The sequence below is a fragment of the Mus caroli genome, unplaced genomic scaffold, assembly GCF_978045245.1.
Source record: "Mus caroli unplaced genomic scaffold, Mus_caroli_1 scaffold_2, whole genome shotgun sequence".
NCBI classification, from domain to species: Eukaryota; Metazoa; Chordata; class Mammalia; order Rodentia; family Muridae; genus Mus; species Mus caroli.
Genome location: NW_028227257.1, coordinates 57,952,411 through 57,968,662, shown reverse-complemented (window position 1 = coordinate 57,968,662; position 16,252 = coordinate 57,952,411). Strand labels below are relative to the sequence as shown.

Here is a 16,252-nt window from a genome sequence, read left to right as displayed (position 1 = left end):
TTCTTTTATGTTTGTATTTGAGAGCTAAGAGAGAGATCAACAAGGCATAAAAATATAAATCCTGGGGTCTGGAGAGATGGTTCAGTGGTAGAACACTAGCTGCCCTTTCAGGGTATTGGTATTGAGGTCTTTGTACCCACATGGCCAGTTCGTGTAACTCCAGTTCCAGGGCATGTCTGCAATGCCCCCTCCTGGCCTCTGCAGGCACTGCGTGCAAGTGGTTCACAGACATACATTCAGGCAAAATACATTATACCTACCCTGGGACTTTTTAAAAAAAGTTTTTTTTCCTCTTAAGTTCTATAATCTTACATAGCATATTTCGGGACTAAAGGTCAAAGAGAGTGTGGCATGTTTGTTCTCCAGCTAATGTGGACCCAGAGGTCACAAAAGCTGTGAAAACTGGAAAAAGAAAGGAAGGGGCCCAGACCCCCCCCCCCAAAGGCAAGAGATGGATGCTGAGGATGCCCAATGTATTTGTTATGAGTGGAAGGTTGGCACCTTGACGAGGCAAAGCTTTCAAGAAGGTTGATGCTGTGCAGAAATAGCCACCCCTGTGCTGTCACCACGACAATGGTTTCTGGGCATGTCTGACATTTCTTCAGAGCCTTGGGACTTTTGTTCATTTATTTTTTGAATTAGTAGGCTGTGTCTATTATTCTGTTACATCAACAAGTTGGATACATATTACAACTGAACATGATACAACTGAAACCACTTCCTGCGCAGTTCTGCAGGTTTTGTGGGGCTCCAATAATGTCTGGAGGCCGTCTGGAAACTCAGTGGCTACCAGGAGAAGAGCGTTACAGGGAGCAGTCGGACTCTTTGGGGTGTTCCTCCTTAAAACATGTCTCAGAGGAAGCCACTGACATGGGAATGTCCTGGGTCTCAGGACTCTCAGCTATGGACTGGTAGTGGGGGCTCAAGAGTCCCCCTTCTTCAGAGCCCCACTCCAGCACTGGGTCCTCTGAACTCTGGTTGAAGAAAGCCTTCAGTCTGTGAGGCTGCATCCTGTGGGCCACTGCCATGACCAGGCCAAGCAGAATACACAGCAGTCCTGTGACAACATGTGTCTTGCCTTAGTTTAGTAAGTCCTCCCAAGATCTTCTAAGAGCAGGAGAAGAACTTTAAGCTATGTTTGGGCTGCTGCCTTAGAGTAACTGGAATTCATAAAGATGACTTACAGTCCTAGGGTTCTAGATTGCAGACATGGATCTAATATCCTTAATTTTCATTCTCCAAACTGAGCGAGAGGAAGAGAGAGAAGACAGACTGGAAGTAGGGACAGATGAGAATGGAAGGAGACACCAAGACAACATGGGGGAGCACACAGAGCCTGGTAGGAGAGTGAAACAGTGAGACAGGTTGGTTTAGGGCATTTGGGGTAGTGTGAGGTGAAGACAGGCATGGCCTCTAGGAAGAGACATGAGAGTGTGGTTAGGGGACACAGGAGGGACACACAACAGGAAGAGTTGGAGGACTTGCATAAAGAGAGTTAGGGGACAATGGATGTGACAGGGAAGTGAAAATAATGAGGAAATAGCACTGGAGAGAGGAAGCTGACAAATGAAGGCGTTAAGAAGAATGAGGCTCTAAAAAGGCACTGACATCCTGACCTCTAGAAACAGGCCCCCATCCCACCAACATGACAGTCCCTCACCTTCATCCTGAGCCCTTATTTCTAGGGAAGGCTCTCACCTGTGGCTAACGTGATCCAGAAAGCAGGCCCACGGTGAGTGTGCAGCACAGCAGTGCCCAAGCGCAGGGGACAGGGCGATATGAGTGATGTGGTCATGGAGAAGAAGAAGAGGGCCAACAGCTGGAAGAGACCAGTGGCCAACAGCATGTGGCCACCATAAACCAGCACTGGCATCGACAACATCACATTGGCCAGCAGCCAGCAGAGGAATGCCACCCTAGAGAGCCAAGATGCAATGAGGGCTGGCCCAGGCACCACTACCTGCTAGAGAGGACTTCAGGACCTAGGTAGAAGGTGTCCCAAATGTATGAAGGAGAAATCTTGCCTGTGGGCTTCCCAACCAAGAACTAAGGTTACTAAGGGCAGCTCCTCCCATTCAGGATTTTCCCCGAGTTTAAGAAAGTAGGGCCTGTCTTACCCTGTATCCACACTTACCACAGCATGGCTGAGGCATAGTGTCCTGCCAGGCGGTACTGGTTGTACAGGCCACATGGGCTTCGAGGGGTGAACTTCTCAGCCAGGTATAGCACTGGGTCTGGAAGGCCCTTCTCCAGGGCCTTTACGTACTCCTCTGCATAGCTCCTGCCCAGGCGCCATGCGAATGCCTCATTGTAGTTGATGGTTTCATTCAGCTGCTGCACTGGGGTGCCTGAGGAACAGGAGAGCTGTGCTTAGGAGGAACCCAAGGAATGCACTGAGGCATTCGCCTTGGGTAGGGGCTCATTCACACTAAGAGCCAGCAGCTGACAGAGAAGACAGTTCTGAATTTCATCTCCTGCCATTCCCCCAACACCCACACTTCCTCCCAGCTCCAGTGCTGGGCAAACTGTAGTTCTGTGCGCCCGACAAAACACATCAATATGTCTCAAAGACACAGAGCAGAGCCTCCCCTCCCTCCCAAGTAAGCACCTCACCTGTGAGGGTGATGTTGACTCCGCCGAGCCCGATCTGCAGTCCCACGTCCACACTGACCCACTTGGGACTGAAGGCTTTGTACGTTGTGTTGGCGTTGACATGGCCCACAGACCACTCAGAACTGAAGTTCACAGCTGGGGTTGAGGAGTTGCAACTCAGCAAGCTCTGAGCATTACTGGGTTAGTCAGAAGGAGAACCACAAGGCCTCCATGCCTGAACTTGTTGTAATTGTATACCCACTCGCTAGCCCATGTCTGACGCCTACTAAGCCTGTCAACCACTATTGTGGGATGAAGCGAAGGGTCAGGATCTAAAACTTTCCATGTTCACACTCGGCTTACCCCCTTTCCAAGTCCATTTAGGGACAGCGGTGATGCTGGGTAAGGAAGCAGTGACATACACCATGATGGGCAAACACAGACAACATCGTTTTTTGGTTTTTTTTTTTTTTTTTAAAGTCTGTTTTTCCTAATCACTGAAGCCAAACAAGCAACTCCCCCAGCAAAGTCCTCCTGCCTACAAATTTATTATGACCCAAATAAAATGATGTTAGGAAGATTTCAAGGATGCATCCTGCAGTTTCTCTGGCTCACACCCCTCAGGGCAAGGGTAAGAGTAAGGGGCTAAAACCAAGGTTAGAAAGGTGTGTGTGGGCTGGATCACACCCCAAATCAGTCCCCGCTACAGAGAGACAAAAAGAAGCCAAGCAGACCACAAAGAGAACTTCACAAGACAGAGGCAGCTGCCCAAGTCTGTGGCATTTGGCACTTACCCAGGATCACAGCCCCGATGAATAAGCTGGTCACCACCCGAAGCAGCCAGAACAGCCTCTGAGTCAGAGAGGTTGGGTTTAGTAAGCATAGTCCTTCTTCCAAGATTGCCCTTCCCCTTTCTATGATGGGGAGGGGTGGGAGTTCTACCCCTGAGCCTATTTGGCCAGTTACAATCAGAGTGTCTGACACAAAAGCATGCTCAGCTGGTTGGTTGGGTGACTGAGGAAGTCTGCACTTGGGATGTGCAGGGTTGTGGCTGGAGTTCCTTCCTCAGGTCTGCTTCTATCTAGACAGAGTCTGTACCCCTCACTTTTGAAGCAAAGTCTCTCTGGGGCTGGAGTCTTCAGGGCTGGGGCTTGTTTCTTACCGTCTTCCCACGGATGCCAGGCAGGATAATGATGAAGGTGACCAGTGCAGTCAGGAAGATGGTGATAATGACAGCCAGAGTAGTGTCCATTGGAAAGGTTGGCTTGGTGCCAGTGTAGAAGGGCAGTGTGTGTCCAAGAGCAGCCATTTTGGTTGGGGTACACGGAGTGGGGGTGTTGATGCTGCAAGGAGAGGCATTCATTGAGAGCCCTCTGTGTACCAAACACTACCATGGGGGCTGGGGATGCATCAAAGAATAAACCACCCCAGGTCTGTGGTCTCTGAAGCCTGTTTTGTTGGCACCTTTCGATCTTCATTACCTTTCCTGCCTCTCTACTGCCTTTCAGCTTTATGTCTCCTGTCTTTTGGCTGTGACAGATTTAGGGTCTTGGCAGTCAGTCTCCCGTTGTCCTTTGTTCCCTTCCTAACCAACCGCTCAACCTTTTAACTCAGCTCCATTGTTACCCTTGGGGCTTTTCCGTTTCTTCTGGGAATAGCTGAAGAAAAAGAACTCTCCTTTATTTCCTCCAGGCTCGAGCACAGGCAGATCACAGAACATAAAAAGAACTATATTTACTATCAAACAAAGCCATACGGGAAGGAGATGGTACAGATTATGAAAAGATTGTCTTTCCTTTTTGGTCTCCAAAGCAACAAGAGCCAAAAAGCGGCTAAGTGTACAGTTTAACTACATCAACGTGGGGCTGATCCTTAGACCCAGCACTGCCACGCTGCTCAAGCACCCTGGCTACAGGACTGGCGATTCCGGAAAAACCTGAATAAGCGCCCTCCATGAGGCACAGTGGTGGGACCAGATGTTCTACTATTAAATGTATCGTCAACATAATCCTTTTCTTCCCTTTTCTTGTTTGACTCTTGTCTGTCCCTTTATACATAGGATGGTAATAAAATGACACCTGGCCATTTCACCAGTGTTTAGACAATATTAATTGCAAGACACCTTATTATTTCACAGATCATGTAGAAAGTACTGCCAATTAAACTGTCACAGCCGTTGATGGTAAGATGCACCCCAACTTTAGAGATATCAAAATCAGGGGTGAATGAAGAACCCTAGAATCACTGTTGCAGTGACCCACAGACCCAGTTCCTGTCACTCTTCTAGGTGTGTCTGGGGGGCCCAGAGGGCACCTGTGACGTCCTCTGAGCAGGGGGAGTCTTGCTAACTGGGAAGGCAAAGCAGCAGCTTTGGACTCACGCAGCTCCAGAGGGCTTCAGTTCTGCTTCTGTCGTTTGGAATTTCACTTCTTTCGAGTTTTACTGAAAAACAGAAATAAGAATTGCTTCTCAGGCTCTTTCTGAAACGAAATTGGGTGTGGAAGTGCAAAGAATACTACTGGAAACAAACAGGCAGTGCTATGCTATCAGGCAGAGACCGGGAGACTTACAGCCTAGCTTTTAATCCTGTCTTTTGGGCAAGTCGTACAACCACAGCCTCCGTTTTTAATACAAAACTTAAGCTTTCTCCTTAACTGTTAGACTCGTCCATCCCGGAGAAATACCCATCTTTTCTCCAGCTCCGCAGTTCCTCTTGGGCTCTTCTACCACTGCCTTCTCTACAACTACCTCACTGTCAGCCAACCCTAATGTCATCACAGCACTCCATTCTCCACTGGACCACCGTTTTCTCAAGGATAAATGCAAGTTTCTCCCAACTAAAGTCACACACACACACACACACACACACACACACACACACACACACACAGAGAGAGAGAGAGAGAGAGAGAGAGAGAGAGAGAGAGAGAGAGAGAGAGAGAGAGACTGGTCCAGCTCTCTCCTTTTCATGGCCAGGGTTTTTGACACACTAATCTGTGTTGGTGTTTCCATCTATCTCTTGTCTCCTTGACCATTGTAACCTACCTTTGCCGAATCTTGTCTTTAGCATCACCTCACTAAATTCCCTGAAGGGAAATTCTCACTTTAAAAAAGTCTTTTAAATTTGTGGTATTTGACACTGCAGAACACATTGTCTCTCCTGAAACTTGCTCTTTGGCTCCACAGCACCTTGTTTTCCTGGGTCTCCTACCATTGGCCACCCCGTGTAGGCTCTTCCTCCTTCTTCCTCTCTACTAAACATCTGTGTTGCTCAGGATTCTATCTTGATTCTCTTCCTTTGGTGTCATCAAGGTTTCCCTGGATAGCCAGGCGTGGTGCACATTACAGGTGCACCCCTGTAATCCCATCACTGAAGAGGTGGAGCAAGAGGACTGAGAGTTCCAGGCTAGCCTGAGCTATATGCGAAGACCTGCTCGCAGAAAACAAAAATAATGCTTAGGTAATTTCATCTATTCCCATGGCTTATATATAGTTCTCAGATGTCCCCTGAGCTCCAAACTCAAAATGACCAACTGCCTCATGGCTCTTGCCACTTGGAAGTTCTTTGATGCCTCAGAGTTAGCAGGCTCCAAATGGAATTCTCTGCTACTCTTTTTTTTTTCTTTCCTTTTTAGCATCATATCCACCTATTAATCAAAGATGCCAGAACGAGGATCATCTTGCACACACCTTAGTCCCATGTATTCCTTGAAATTATCCATTGGCTGCCTTCTCTACTGCCTCTTCCTACTTTAGCTCCATTCTCTCCTATTGCCTTGCGCAAGAATAGTTTTTCTAATTCTTCTTCTCTCTCTTCTCCATCCTGGGTATTTTCTTCCTATCACATAGAAGGTGCTTTGTGAGTAATGACCCTTCTTGCCTGTTCCACGACTGACATGCTTTTTCGAGCTTCTTGCCTTTGTATAGGCTATGTCCTTCTCTACCTGGAATGGTCTAGCCTTGGCAAATGCCCTTTCTCACTTCAAGCCTCAGTCCATTTTACCTTCTGTATGAAGTTACCTCCAATGCCACTGGGCCGGTGGGACGGTTTCCTACTCTATTATTCCAATTGTGTTTGAAACATGTCTCCATAATCACAATCATTACTGTACTCCATCTCTTTGAACATTTATCTCCCTTTTAGACAGAGTGTCCTTGAGAGCAGAGATTTAATCTCCCCATCTTTGTATCATCTGCATGTAGCATATATTCTAATCAAACTCTGGATCAGATTAATGAATATAAATGAGCTCTTTCCGCAGGTGTCTCTTTCTGAGTCTTCACACAAGAGGGAGCTATGCCCTTCATTACTACACTTCTATTCACATTAGCAGAGCGCTGCCGATTCAAGGCTAAAAACAGCCCAAGAAGGGATCTGAGGAACCTGACCTACATTTTGTAATCTCAAAGAACTGTCTAGAAAGCCTCTTCTAATAGCTAGAGTCTCTAAGAAATATAAACACACAAACCTAAATGTTTATATTCAGTTGAACATGAAGCACACTCTTAAACTTAGCTGAAAATGTATAGCTAAAGGTCTGTTACTTTGAGGGGCTAGAAAGATGGCTTCGGGGTAATTAAGAGCATTTGTTGTTCTTGTATAGGACCTGGTTCAATTCCCAACAACCACATGGTGGCTGGCATCTGTCTGTAACTCCAGTTCCAGGGGATCTAATGATCCCTCCTGAACTCTGCAGGAAACAGTCATGTACTTGGTACACTGGCATACATGCCTGGAAAACACTCACACACATAATTTGTTTGTTTGTTTGTTTTTTTCCGAGACAGGGTTTCTCTGTGTATCCCTGGCTGTCCTGGAACTCATTCTGTAGACCAGGCTGGCCTCGAACTCAGAGATCTGCCTGCCTGTCTCCCAAGTGCTGGGATCAAAGGCGTGCACCACTACCACCCGGCATAATTTTTTAATTAAAAAGAAGCTATTCTGTGCATGTATGAGTGTGTGTGTGCGCGCACACACTTCCTATGGCATCTACGTGGAGGTGAGAGGACAACATCTTTATGGAACTAATTCTCTCCTCTCATCTTTATGTGGGTTCTTAGGCTCGATTGAACCCAGGTTGCCAGGCACGGGCAGCAAGTGCCTTCCCTGGATGAGCTGTGCCGCTGGTCTGGTGACATTTATTATAAAAATAAGGGTTTTTGTTGTTGTTGTTGTTGTTGTAGTGAACTTTTATTTATGACACCCAAACTGAAACCATTATATTTCTAAGGAAGTCTATATAGGAAGAATGCCTTAGATCTGAGTTTAGATAGAGGCATGGTGATACATTCTTTAAAACCAGCACCTGGGAGGCAAAGGCAAGCAGGACTTTTTGAGTTGGAGGCCAGCTTGATCTACATAGCAAGTTGTAGGTGATTCAAGGCTAGAAGAAGGAGGACGAGAACGAGGAGGGGGAGGGGAAAGAAGAAGAGGAGAAGAAACGGAAGGAGAGGGGAAGGAGAGGAAGAAAGAAGACATGAATTAGATAAAGCATGGATTGTTCATAGAAGGAACTCATTCAAGCCCAGTGAGGTGGCTCAGTGGTGGAGGTGCTCGCTGCCAAGCCTGGAAATCTGAGTTTGATCCTTAGAAGTCACATGGCAGGATGGAGAGAATTGATTCCTAACAGTTGTTTTCTGACATCCATTCTCATGCCATAGGATGCGTTCATACATGTGCGTGCACACACACACCCCAAATGTGTGTGGAAACGTGAAAGAAGAGCCCATATTTATATACTATTATATATTATATGTGCATCCCAACAATGGATATTTGCAGCATAAGCAGATATTAACTAACTTAAGGCATCTTGGTCAGGATCACGTATTCTTAGGATTCCCGTGCTTATTTTAATGAGAGGTTATAAAAGTTTTGTGAGCATGGCTCATCTCTATTAACATGATGCGTCAAAGAAACACTAACAAAAGGCTTTTCTGTATCTCAAGTACAGAATGGACATTGTTAACTTATTTGCAATTCTCCCAAATATTAAGGATGGTTAGAGCAAGTGATGGTTGCTGAATTCGATTTGCCTTGCTTGGTCCCTTGCTCTCTTTGCTCTCTTCCACTCTCCCATTTCACTTTTCACTACTTAGCTATTCCTTACTCTATACTGCCTGGCTTGGTAAAGCTGAATTTCCGGGCTGATCCTAATTTGGTTTCATTATTATGCTAACCGGGCTTCAGCTTGAAGAGATCGACTGAAATAAGAAGCTGCAGGAGCTCTGCTTTACCAACAAAGCCTGTGTTTCTCTTGGGACCGACTTTCTCTCTCAGGCTTGACGAGTGAAGTCTAACTGTAGAATTGGTTCTAATCTAGCACAATCTCACATCAATATTAATTTTATCCCTTGGTCCCTTAGCTCACCACCATGACTGGGATACACATGCATTTTATACTGATGAACATAAGCAGCCATAGGACAATCAAACCCACACCTACAACTTTAAAAGCACAGCCACGAGAAAGGAGCACCCAGTCTGTCGTGCCCAGTAACACAGACACCTAGAGGTTTTCGTTGTGGCTCCTGCGATGGGTTGGGCACTTTCTCACTGAGGCTGGCCAATTCCTTCACTTTGGGGTTCTATTTTCTCACTTGGCGGGGGGGGGGGGCAGCCTTTAAGTACTTTCCCCCGTGTTCAGAAGTATTTTAGATTTAGTTACCTAGCCCTTACCTATCACAAGACGAAATGAATTTCCAGTGTTTATAGGACCAGTGGGTAGAGATAGAGTTAACAGTCTTGAAGAAGACCGGATCTGGAACCTCTTTCGAAGCTTGACAAGATTTTCTTCCTAAAGCCTTCCTCTGCCCCCGCCCCCATCTACAGAACCTGCAAAGTAAGGACTGCTCGCTTTCTATAAGGGCAGTTTAGGTGACAGGCTAATATTGTCAAGCACTCTGATAGGTGAGACACGGCTACCGGAATGTGATAGTTTATTTCTCTGATTGAAGTAAAGCCCATTAAAGGTTTACAGCCTTGCCTGGCTAAAGGACGTCTTTTTCAGGACCGCCTAACCTAATCCTCCTTCCTAAGGAAGTTAGAGGTGGGTGTCGGGGGCGGGGGGGAGGGGGGAGCGGGGGTGTGAATTGGGGGAGGAGAGGTTGGGCGGGGGGGGGGGGCGGCGGGTAGTGATGGGTGGTGGTGGATAGGGAACTGAGCAATCGAATCTACTCAGACTCCAGTTAAGAAAAATAAAGATTCAATATCGACAAATCTTGTGACTTTCATAACCTTAAGGGTTCGCCGTGCTTAATTTTTTTTTGTCAAACTTTTTCCTTCACAAATCCCCCCTTGATCTGAATTGGTCTGTGTAGACTCAAGAAGTGCGCCCCTGGAGGTCGGTACCGGAACAGCACTTCAAGGTCTGCTCTCATACCGCTGAACCCACCCGATCCAAGGTTCCCTACCTTCCTCTCTTTCAGATACTGTGCGCATGGCACCTGGCGCTGCTCGTCTTTGGGCACTCACTCACAACGCTCCTGGTCGTGGGGATAGGGCAGGAACCGGGTCCAGACGTAGACGTCCTGTCGCCAAAACCATGCACTTTGTCCAGGCAGAATCCCTTCCAATTCCCCATTCTTCTAAGTCAATTGCGGACCAGGTTGTGACTCCCATAAACCCAGCCTGGTGTCTTCTCCGCCTTCCATTCCAAGTCATTGTCAACTTTCTCGTACTTGGCACTCCGCCCTCGAACCGAACGAGGGACAGACTGGCGTGCTAGGACAGCGCTCCAGCACTGTGCCCTCTGCACCCACCCCTAAGGTCCCCGATTCCTACCCATGCCAGCACCCCGGGCAGCTGTAACACAAACGAGGCTCACAGGACGGTGAGACCTGGGAGGTTCCACCAGGAAACCTGGTTATCTAGACTTACAGGTTTTGGGGACAGATGGATACCTTGCTTTGGCGACAGGTCTGATCTGTAGGTTAATGTTGGGAGATTTTGTTTTAGAGCCCTGGCTCCCGACTGTGTGGGGAGGATTTGGGAACAGCTCTCCTGCCTCTCCTGCCCCGCACCCTGTTTATCTTCCACCCTCTTCCTCAGCCCCCAAGAGTTGGAACTTGGGGAGAGAGACTTGCCCTTCCCGCCTCCCAAACAGCCAACGTGCCTGAACCCTCAGCACCCAGGAGCCCTGCATCCTACATGGTCTCACCTTTCATGCTCCGGTCCCCTTTCACGCGGGTCCCGCGCTAGCTTCTATTCCGCCCTACTGTGCCCCGCCCCAGAGCTGGGACGCGCTGTCCGCTCTTCACCCCCAGCCCCGCCCGCCCCGACTCAGAGCTGGAGAAGCTGCCAGAACGGAGGAGCGGGCTACAGCGAACCCGGAGTCGTCCAGGAGCCTATCCGCAGTACCAGGCTGGGGCGACCAGAAGCTAAGGTCAGATCCTTGAACATTTCTCCTGGCCCACGAAAGTGGGTGCTCCGAGAGAGAGGGCTCTAGGGGTGGGGACAGCGGAGGAAAGGGGTACCGGTGGTCCTCCTTTTCTGCGGAACAGGAATTGTAGCCTCGTGTGCCTCCAATCTTTCCCGGAGGCTAAAAGGAACCTTGCTAAGGCCTGAGCTCAGCACACTGACTTTAAAAAAACCAGGGTCATCTGGTCCTGATAATGTTGAATGACCTAGTTTGTTTGGGCCTAGAGGGTTTCTTGGCACCAGCACATCATGCCAAGGAGAGACTTTGTTGGTTCTTCAGTATACGGTTACTCCCTGGGTCTTCAGGATGGAATCTCTGTGGCTTTAACTCCTTTCGCTCTCCTTCCCACCTCGGGGCCAACAGTCGTGATTCTAAGACTCTGATTTGGAAAAATGGCCATGTGGACAAGAACCAGACAGGCGTGTACTCTCCCAGATCTGCCGCTGCCCGGGGCTTCATTGCCCTGGAGTTGTGCCTTCATTTCCAGATTGTTTGGGAAGTTACCACACCCAAGTGGCTGCGTAAACTGTTAAGGGTTACCTACCCACAGAGAGGTTATTAGCATGGCTACTCTCTTTTCTAATTTGTCCCCAGCAATTTGGCCTGAAAGCCTACAGGTTGTTAGGGATGGATCTACATTTGGAGTCCAGGCTCCTGAAGACTTGACTGGAAGGGGAAGGAGGTCCAACTGTTTGGATTAGGGGAACACAACTATGGCCTGCCACGCTACCATACCCAACACACCACCTTCAGATCTCCAGTGCCCGGCTCTTCAATTGTTACCAAAGGCCACACTCCAAAGAACCTCTAGATAGATGGAATAATGAGTTGGGGGCTGGGCAGGGGCTGGGATTTTGCACTTGTTTAGTAGATTTGGGGAGGTGTGAGTCGCCTGTGGGTTCTCACCTTCAACTAGATAGCACATTTAGAAGTCCAGGCTGAAGATGGGGCTTTATCTGAGCATGTGACTTTCAGCACCCCGCCTCCAATCTTCAGGTTGTCTTTAGGATGTCTTCAGTGACATTTTGCCAGAGGAGTCCTGGCATGAGTCGCCTGCTGCCTCTGTTTACCTGTGGTCCCACATGGTTTGTTGGCCTCTGGAAGGCAGGACTGAAGCAGGAGGGGCTGGTGTGGTACTCCACTTGAGGTTCCTCGCAGGATCCTGCTTCAGCCTCTGCCCAATTTGCATCACACCTGTCAGTCTTCTTGGCTTGAATTCAGCCTCAGCCTCCTGTCAGCCTCTGATCATGCTGTGGAGTGAACAGTTCAGGCGCGTTCCCCACCTTGGCTAGGAGAGGATGAAATGGTCAGATCAGATAAATGGTTTACCTCAGATCCCACAGAGGACGAACAGCAGACCTGAGACCTCAGCTGGGTTCCTCAGCCACTTCTTCCCAAGCTGGACTCCTGCAATGGAGCAGCCTCTGTGGGGGGAGCTGGGCCGAAGCAAGGGTGTCCAGGTACTCAGAAACTAAAGTTCACAAAGGCAAGGTTGGCTTTGTTCTCTTCTTCACTGGCTCCAGAGCCGAGGCCAGTTCTGTACACAGCGCGTGTTGGTCAGTCATCTATTGAATGAACTAGAGGCCTTCTGAGAGAGTGAGTCTCTTGCTTTTTGCTCTCTAAACCCATCTCCCTAGCCTTGATTCTTAGGGGCCCTGCCTTATCATGATTCTCTCGAATATCTGGGGCTCATCCTTCTATCCTCTGTTGTTCTAGGTCTCTGTTTTGAAGTACTTCAACATTTAACCCCACGTTACCGTCTCCATCATGGGGTTCCACTTAGCTCTGGCCTGGACTCTCCTGCTTGGGACATTGGCTTCTTTGGGTGAGTACTAGAGAAGGAGTTGCATAGGATCAGAGGAACCAAGGTCTTCTGGTCTTTTCCAAAGACATGTCAATCATTTCTGCACCCTCAAGCAGATATAATACCCTGTGTATACCAGGTGCTTGTTTCTAGCTATTGAGCAAATGTGTAGATAATAGAATGAAAATGGTTTCTTCTGGCGTGGGTCCCTTTCTCTCTCCTCTGTCTTCTATCCTGTTTTGTGAGGTAAGTTCTCCTGATGTGAAGTAGGAAAGACTGAGTAGATACCTAAGACAGCAAAGCTTCCTGAAGTAAGCTGAAAAGGACTCACCAGTGTTTTTAAAATAAAATGATCTTGGAACAGGGGATATCATTTGGTGATAGAGCACTTGCCCAGCACATATAAGGCCGTAGGTTTCATCCCCAGTGTTGAAAAAAAAAAAAAAAAAGCACAGGATAAGATAATAGCTTCAGAGCACAGCAATTCCAGCTTTGGAAGTCTGAAGAGCTTTAGGATCGGTGGGTATTCGCTGTCGTGTAGGGCTCTGAAGAGGAAAGTGGCCGCATGACATTAAGGTTTAGAAGAGCAAGCTTCTATCCAGGTATAGTGGCTCTGCCAGCACTTTGGAGGTAGAGGCAAGAGGATCAATAATTTAAGGTCTTCTTCCAGTACATGAGTTCAAGGTCAGTCTGGGCTTGAGACTTTAAGACTGTCTCAAAACAAACAAGCAACAGCAAACCTTGAAAGTCTTTTGCATCTTGGAAGATGATAAATGAAGATGACCCTTCTGGCTGGCAACGGCGAGATAGTGATATGAGCACTACACTTCTTCCTTGCCAAAGCCGCCCACGGTTCAGTTCTTTCCAGTACTTTCCCTTCCTGGGGCTTCATTTTCTGTCCCAGTTGGTACCTCTTATGCCCAAGATATACTTTCTCCAAAGGCTACTACTGCTCTTGATCTGCTTCAGTTCATTTTATTTTGGAGTGTGTGTGTGTGTGTGTGTTTGTGTGTGTGTGTGTGTGTGTGTGTGTGTGTGTGTGTCTTACTGCCCTAGATCCTAGGCCAGGTGAAGCCACTTTCCTTCCTGATGGATGTCTGTATGTGCATCTTCATGTGTCAGTGAGGGCACATGTCACCCACAACTTGAAAATCCTATCTTTGGTCTAAGGACATTCAGAGCAATGGGGCCCCTCTTACTTTCTTCTCTTCTCTCAGGTGAGTAGAAAAGAAGTCTTCTAGTTGTTTTTTAGAGGGGCATGTTTGGCTGGTCACCTGATCTACTAACCAAGAGGATTCTAGACCCTTCCTCCTATCCTTTGTTCTCAGCAACCCCCCTCCCCCAACAGCTGAGTGTCCCTCTTGGGCTGTGAGTTTTTAGAGTAGCATTATAAACAGGAATTGGGGTTGGAGAGAAGGCTCAGCAGTTAAGAGCACTGGCTGTCTAGAGGACCTGGGTTCAGTTCCCAGTATTGGCGTGGCAGCTCGTAAATGTCCCTAACTCCAGTTCCAAGGGGTCAATAGCCCCTGTGCACATCAGGCATGCATGTGGTACTTTGACATACATGCATGCAAAACACCCATACACATGATATAAATAAATCTTAAAGAAAGAAAGGAAGGAAGGAATGAGATGAGTGACAAGATGTTCCAATGGAGGATGGAGCAACGTCATTCACAGAATCAGTCCTTGGTCTCACTCAAGAAACTGGCAAAAAGACCAGAGTAGCAGTGACACACCCCTGCCTTGGGGCTCTGCTTAGTGGGAAAGAGCCAATCCCCTCTTCACATTGCCCCTGCCCAGTGACAGGTCATAGAATGACTTGGCCTTCCTAGTTATAGGGTGTGGCTGGCTCTTGTTCCAAGTGGTAGCTATCTGACAGCTGGGAATGACGTTTGTCCTGGTGTGCCTCTGGAGGACTTGAGATGTGAGGAGACTCCAGGTTTCTGCATCCTCTACTGGATTGTCACTGTTTTCTCTCCTCTCAGCTGAGACTGTTTGTCAGCAGGCACTGCACAGTCATGCACCATGTTCCATTTTAGGAGTCTTCCTCACTGGGTGCCTTGAAGAATAGGCTTGAGTTTAGAAAATACTTTGCCCTTGTTTCTCCCTCTTATCAGAAATCATATGTCCCGTTCCCTCATGACCTGCTTGGTCTCTCCTGCACCCACTTGCCCAGTTACCTCCTTTCCTCCGTCTTCACACAGGAGCTCAGAACTCCATTTCTTGGGAGGTACAGCGATTTGATGGATGGTATAACAACCTCATGGAGCACAGATGGGGCAGCAAAGGTAGGTGAGAGCACAGCCCAAGGGCCAGGGCGGTACTCACCAGTGGAGAGTCAGGGCTGGCAAGTATCACAAGAGGCTATCTCAAGAATCACCAAAGGCTGCCAACATCTAAGGCTTTAGAGTTCAGTGTATGGAGGGACAGAAGAGGACAAGAACGCACTTGAGATACAGACATTGCCAAGTGGTTAAGAGTACATGCTGCTCTTACCGAAGACACAAGTTCAGATCCCTGCACCCATTTCCAGCCACTCATTGTTACCTGGAACTCGGGGTCTAGGTGTTCTGATGCCTCTGGTCTCTGCAGGCGCATATACTCTCATTCACAGACACACAGACAAACACACTCACAATTGAAATTCATCCTTGTCTTTACCTCTCCTATGCCAGGCTCTCGGCTACAGCGCCTTGTTCCAGCCAGCTATGCAGACGGTGTCTACCAGCCCTTGAAAGAACCCTACCTGCCTAACCCCCGACACCTTAGTAACAGGGTCATGAGAGGTTCTGCAGGGCAGCCATCTCTTCGGAACCGTACAGTCCTGGGTGTCTTCTTTGGTGAGAGCTGTAGTGGTTGGGGGGTGGTTCTGATGTTTTGATTGGGAAACTGTTTACACGTGTGAATGGTCAGCCAGGAACAAAAGCAATATAGACAAAACTACTTGCTACAGCGAACCTCAGCCCTTGGGGGAGCTTAGCCAGTGGGAGTCAGCTGGACACCTCTACGTCTAAGGAGTCAGGGGATGAGAAAAGATACTAAGGAGGATCAAAGATGGGGATGAGAAATGGAAGAGGAAGCCATTAAAAAGGATAGGAGTAAAGCAGGTGGGGGCAGGGCATGCTGAAGTGAGGTCTGACAGGCATGAATCTTCCTTGTGCTGGTAGGGCGTCCTCCATTTGAGGGGAGTGTTGGGGTACAGACTGTGATAAACTGTCCCTAGGACACTGATGCTCCTAGAACATACCAAGAGAAGGGTCCTAGCTGCGGCAGAGAGGGCAATATGGGGTGTCATAAGCTCAGTGACAAGGGGTCCTGCAGCAATGATGGCTCCTACAGGCCATGTTGGGTGTCCATGCTAGCTCACATGTGATTTCCTGCTTGGCTGCAGGCCTTCAGGGAGGCTCCTAGCTGCATGTTGGAGCTGGTGCCC

At 48.2% G+C, this 16,252-nt stretch overlaps 2 protein-coding genes across 2 annotated transcripts in view; one reads left to right on the top strand and one right to left on the bottom strand.

Annotated features, from left to right (window-relative positions):
- Positions 1–726: 726 nt before the first annotated feature.
- On the bottom strand, positions 727–10,073 carry Duoxa1 (dual oxidase maturation factor 1). Its single transcript, XM_021155834.2, has 8 exons — positions 10,006–10,073; positions 4,973–5,034; positions 3,755–3,935; positions 3,387–3,444; positions 2,614–2,748; positions 2,135–2,348; positions 1,699–1,916; positions 727–1,057 (listed from the first exon to the last, which is right to left on the bottom strand). The coding sequence occupies exons 3-8, from the start codon at positions 3,899–3,901 to the stop codon at positions 804–806; spliced, it is 1,026 nt and encodes a 341-aa protein (XP_021011493.1). The 5' UTR covers positions 3,902–3,935; positions 4,973–5,034; positions 10,006–10,073; the 3' UTR covers positions 727–803.
- An 831-nt stretch (positions 10,074–10,904) lies between these two features.
- Positions 10,905–16,252, top strand: part of Duox1 (dual oxidase 1) — a 33,624-nt gene continuing 28,276 nt past the window's right edge. Inside the window, exons 1-4 of the mRNA XM_021155881.2 lie at positions 10,905–10,976; positions 12,729–12,837; positions 15,024–15,107; positions 15,495–15,659. Of these exons, the coding sequence (XP_021011540.1) occupies positions 12,780–12,837; positions 15,024–15,107; positions 15,495–15,659 (307 nt within the window). The 5' untranslated portion in view covers positions 10,905–10,976; positions 12,729–12,779. The remainder of the gene's footprint in view (positions 10,977–12,728; positions 12,838–15,023; positions 15,108–15,494; positions 15,660–16,252) is intronic.

Excerpts from the sequence above, each read along its gene's own strand:
- Duoxa1 (XM_021155834.2), bottom strand. The coding sequence starts at position 3,901 with ATGGCTGCTCTTGGACACACACTGCCCTTCTACACTGGCACCAAGCCA. Across the intron at positions 3,445-3,754 it reads CTGGCATCCGTGGGAAGACG|AGGCTGTTCTGGCTGCTTCG; the intron begins GTAAGAAACAAG and ends TCTCTGACTCAG. Across the intron at positions 1,917-2,134 it reads TATGCCTCAGCCATGCTGTG|GGTGGCATTCCTCTGCTGGC; the intron begins GTAAGTGTGGAT and ends TTGGCTCTCTAG.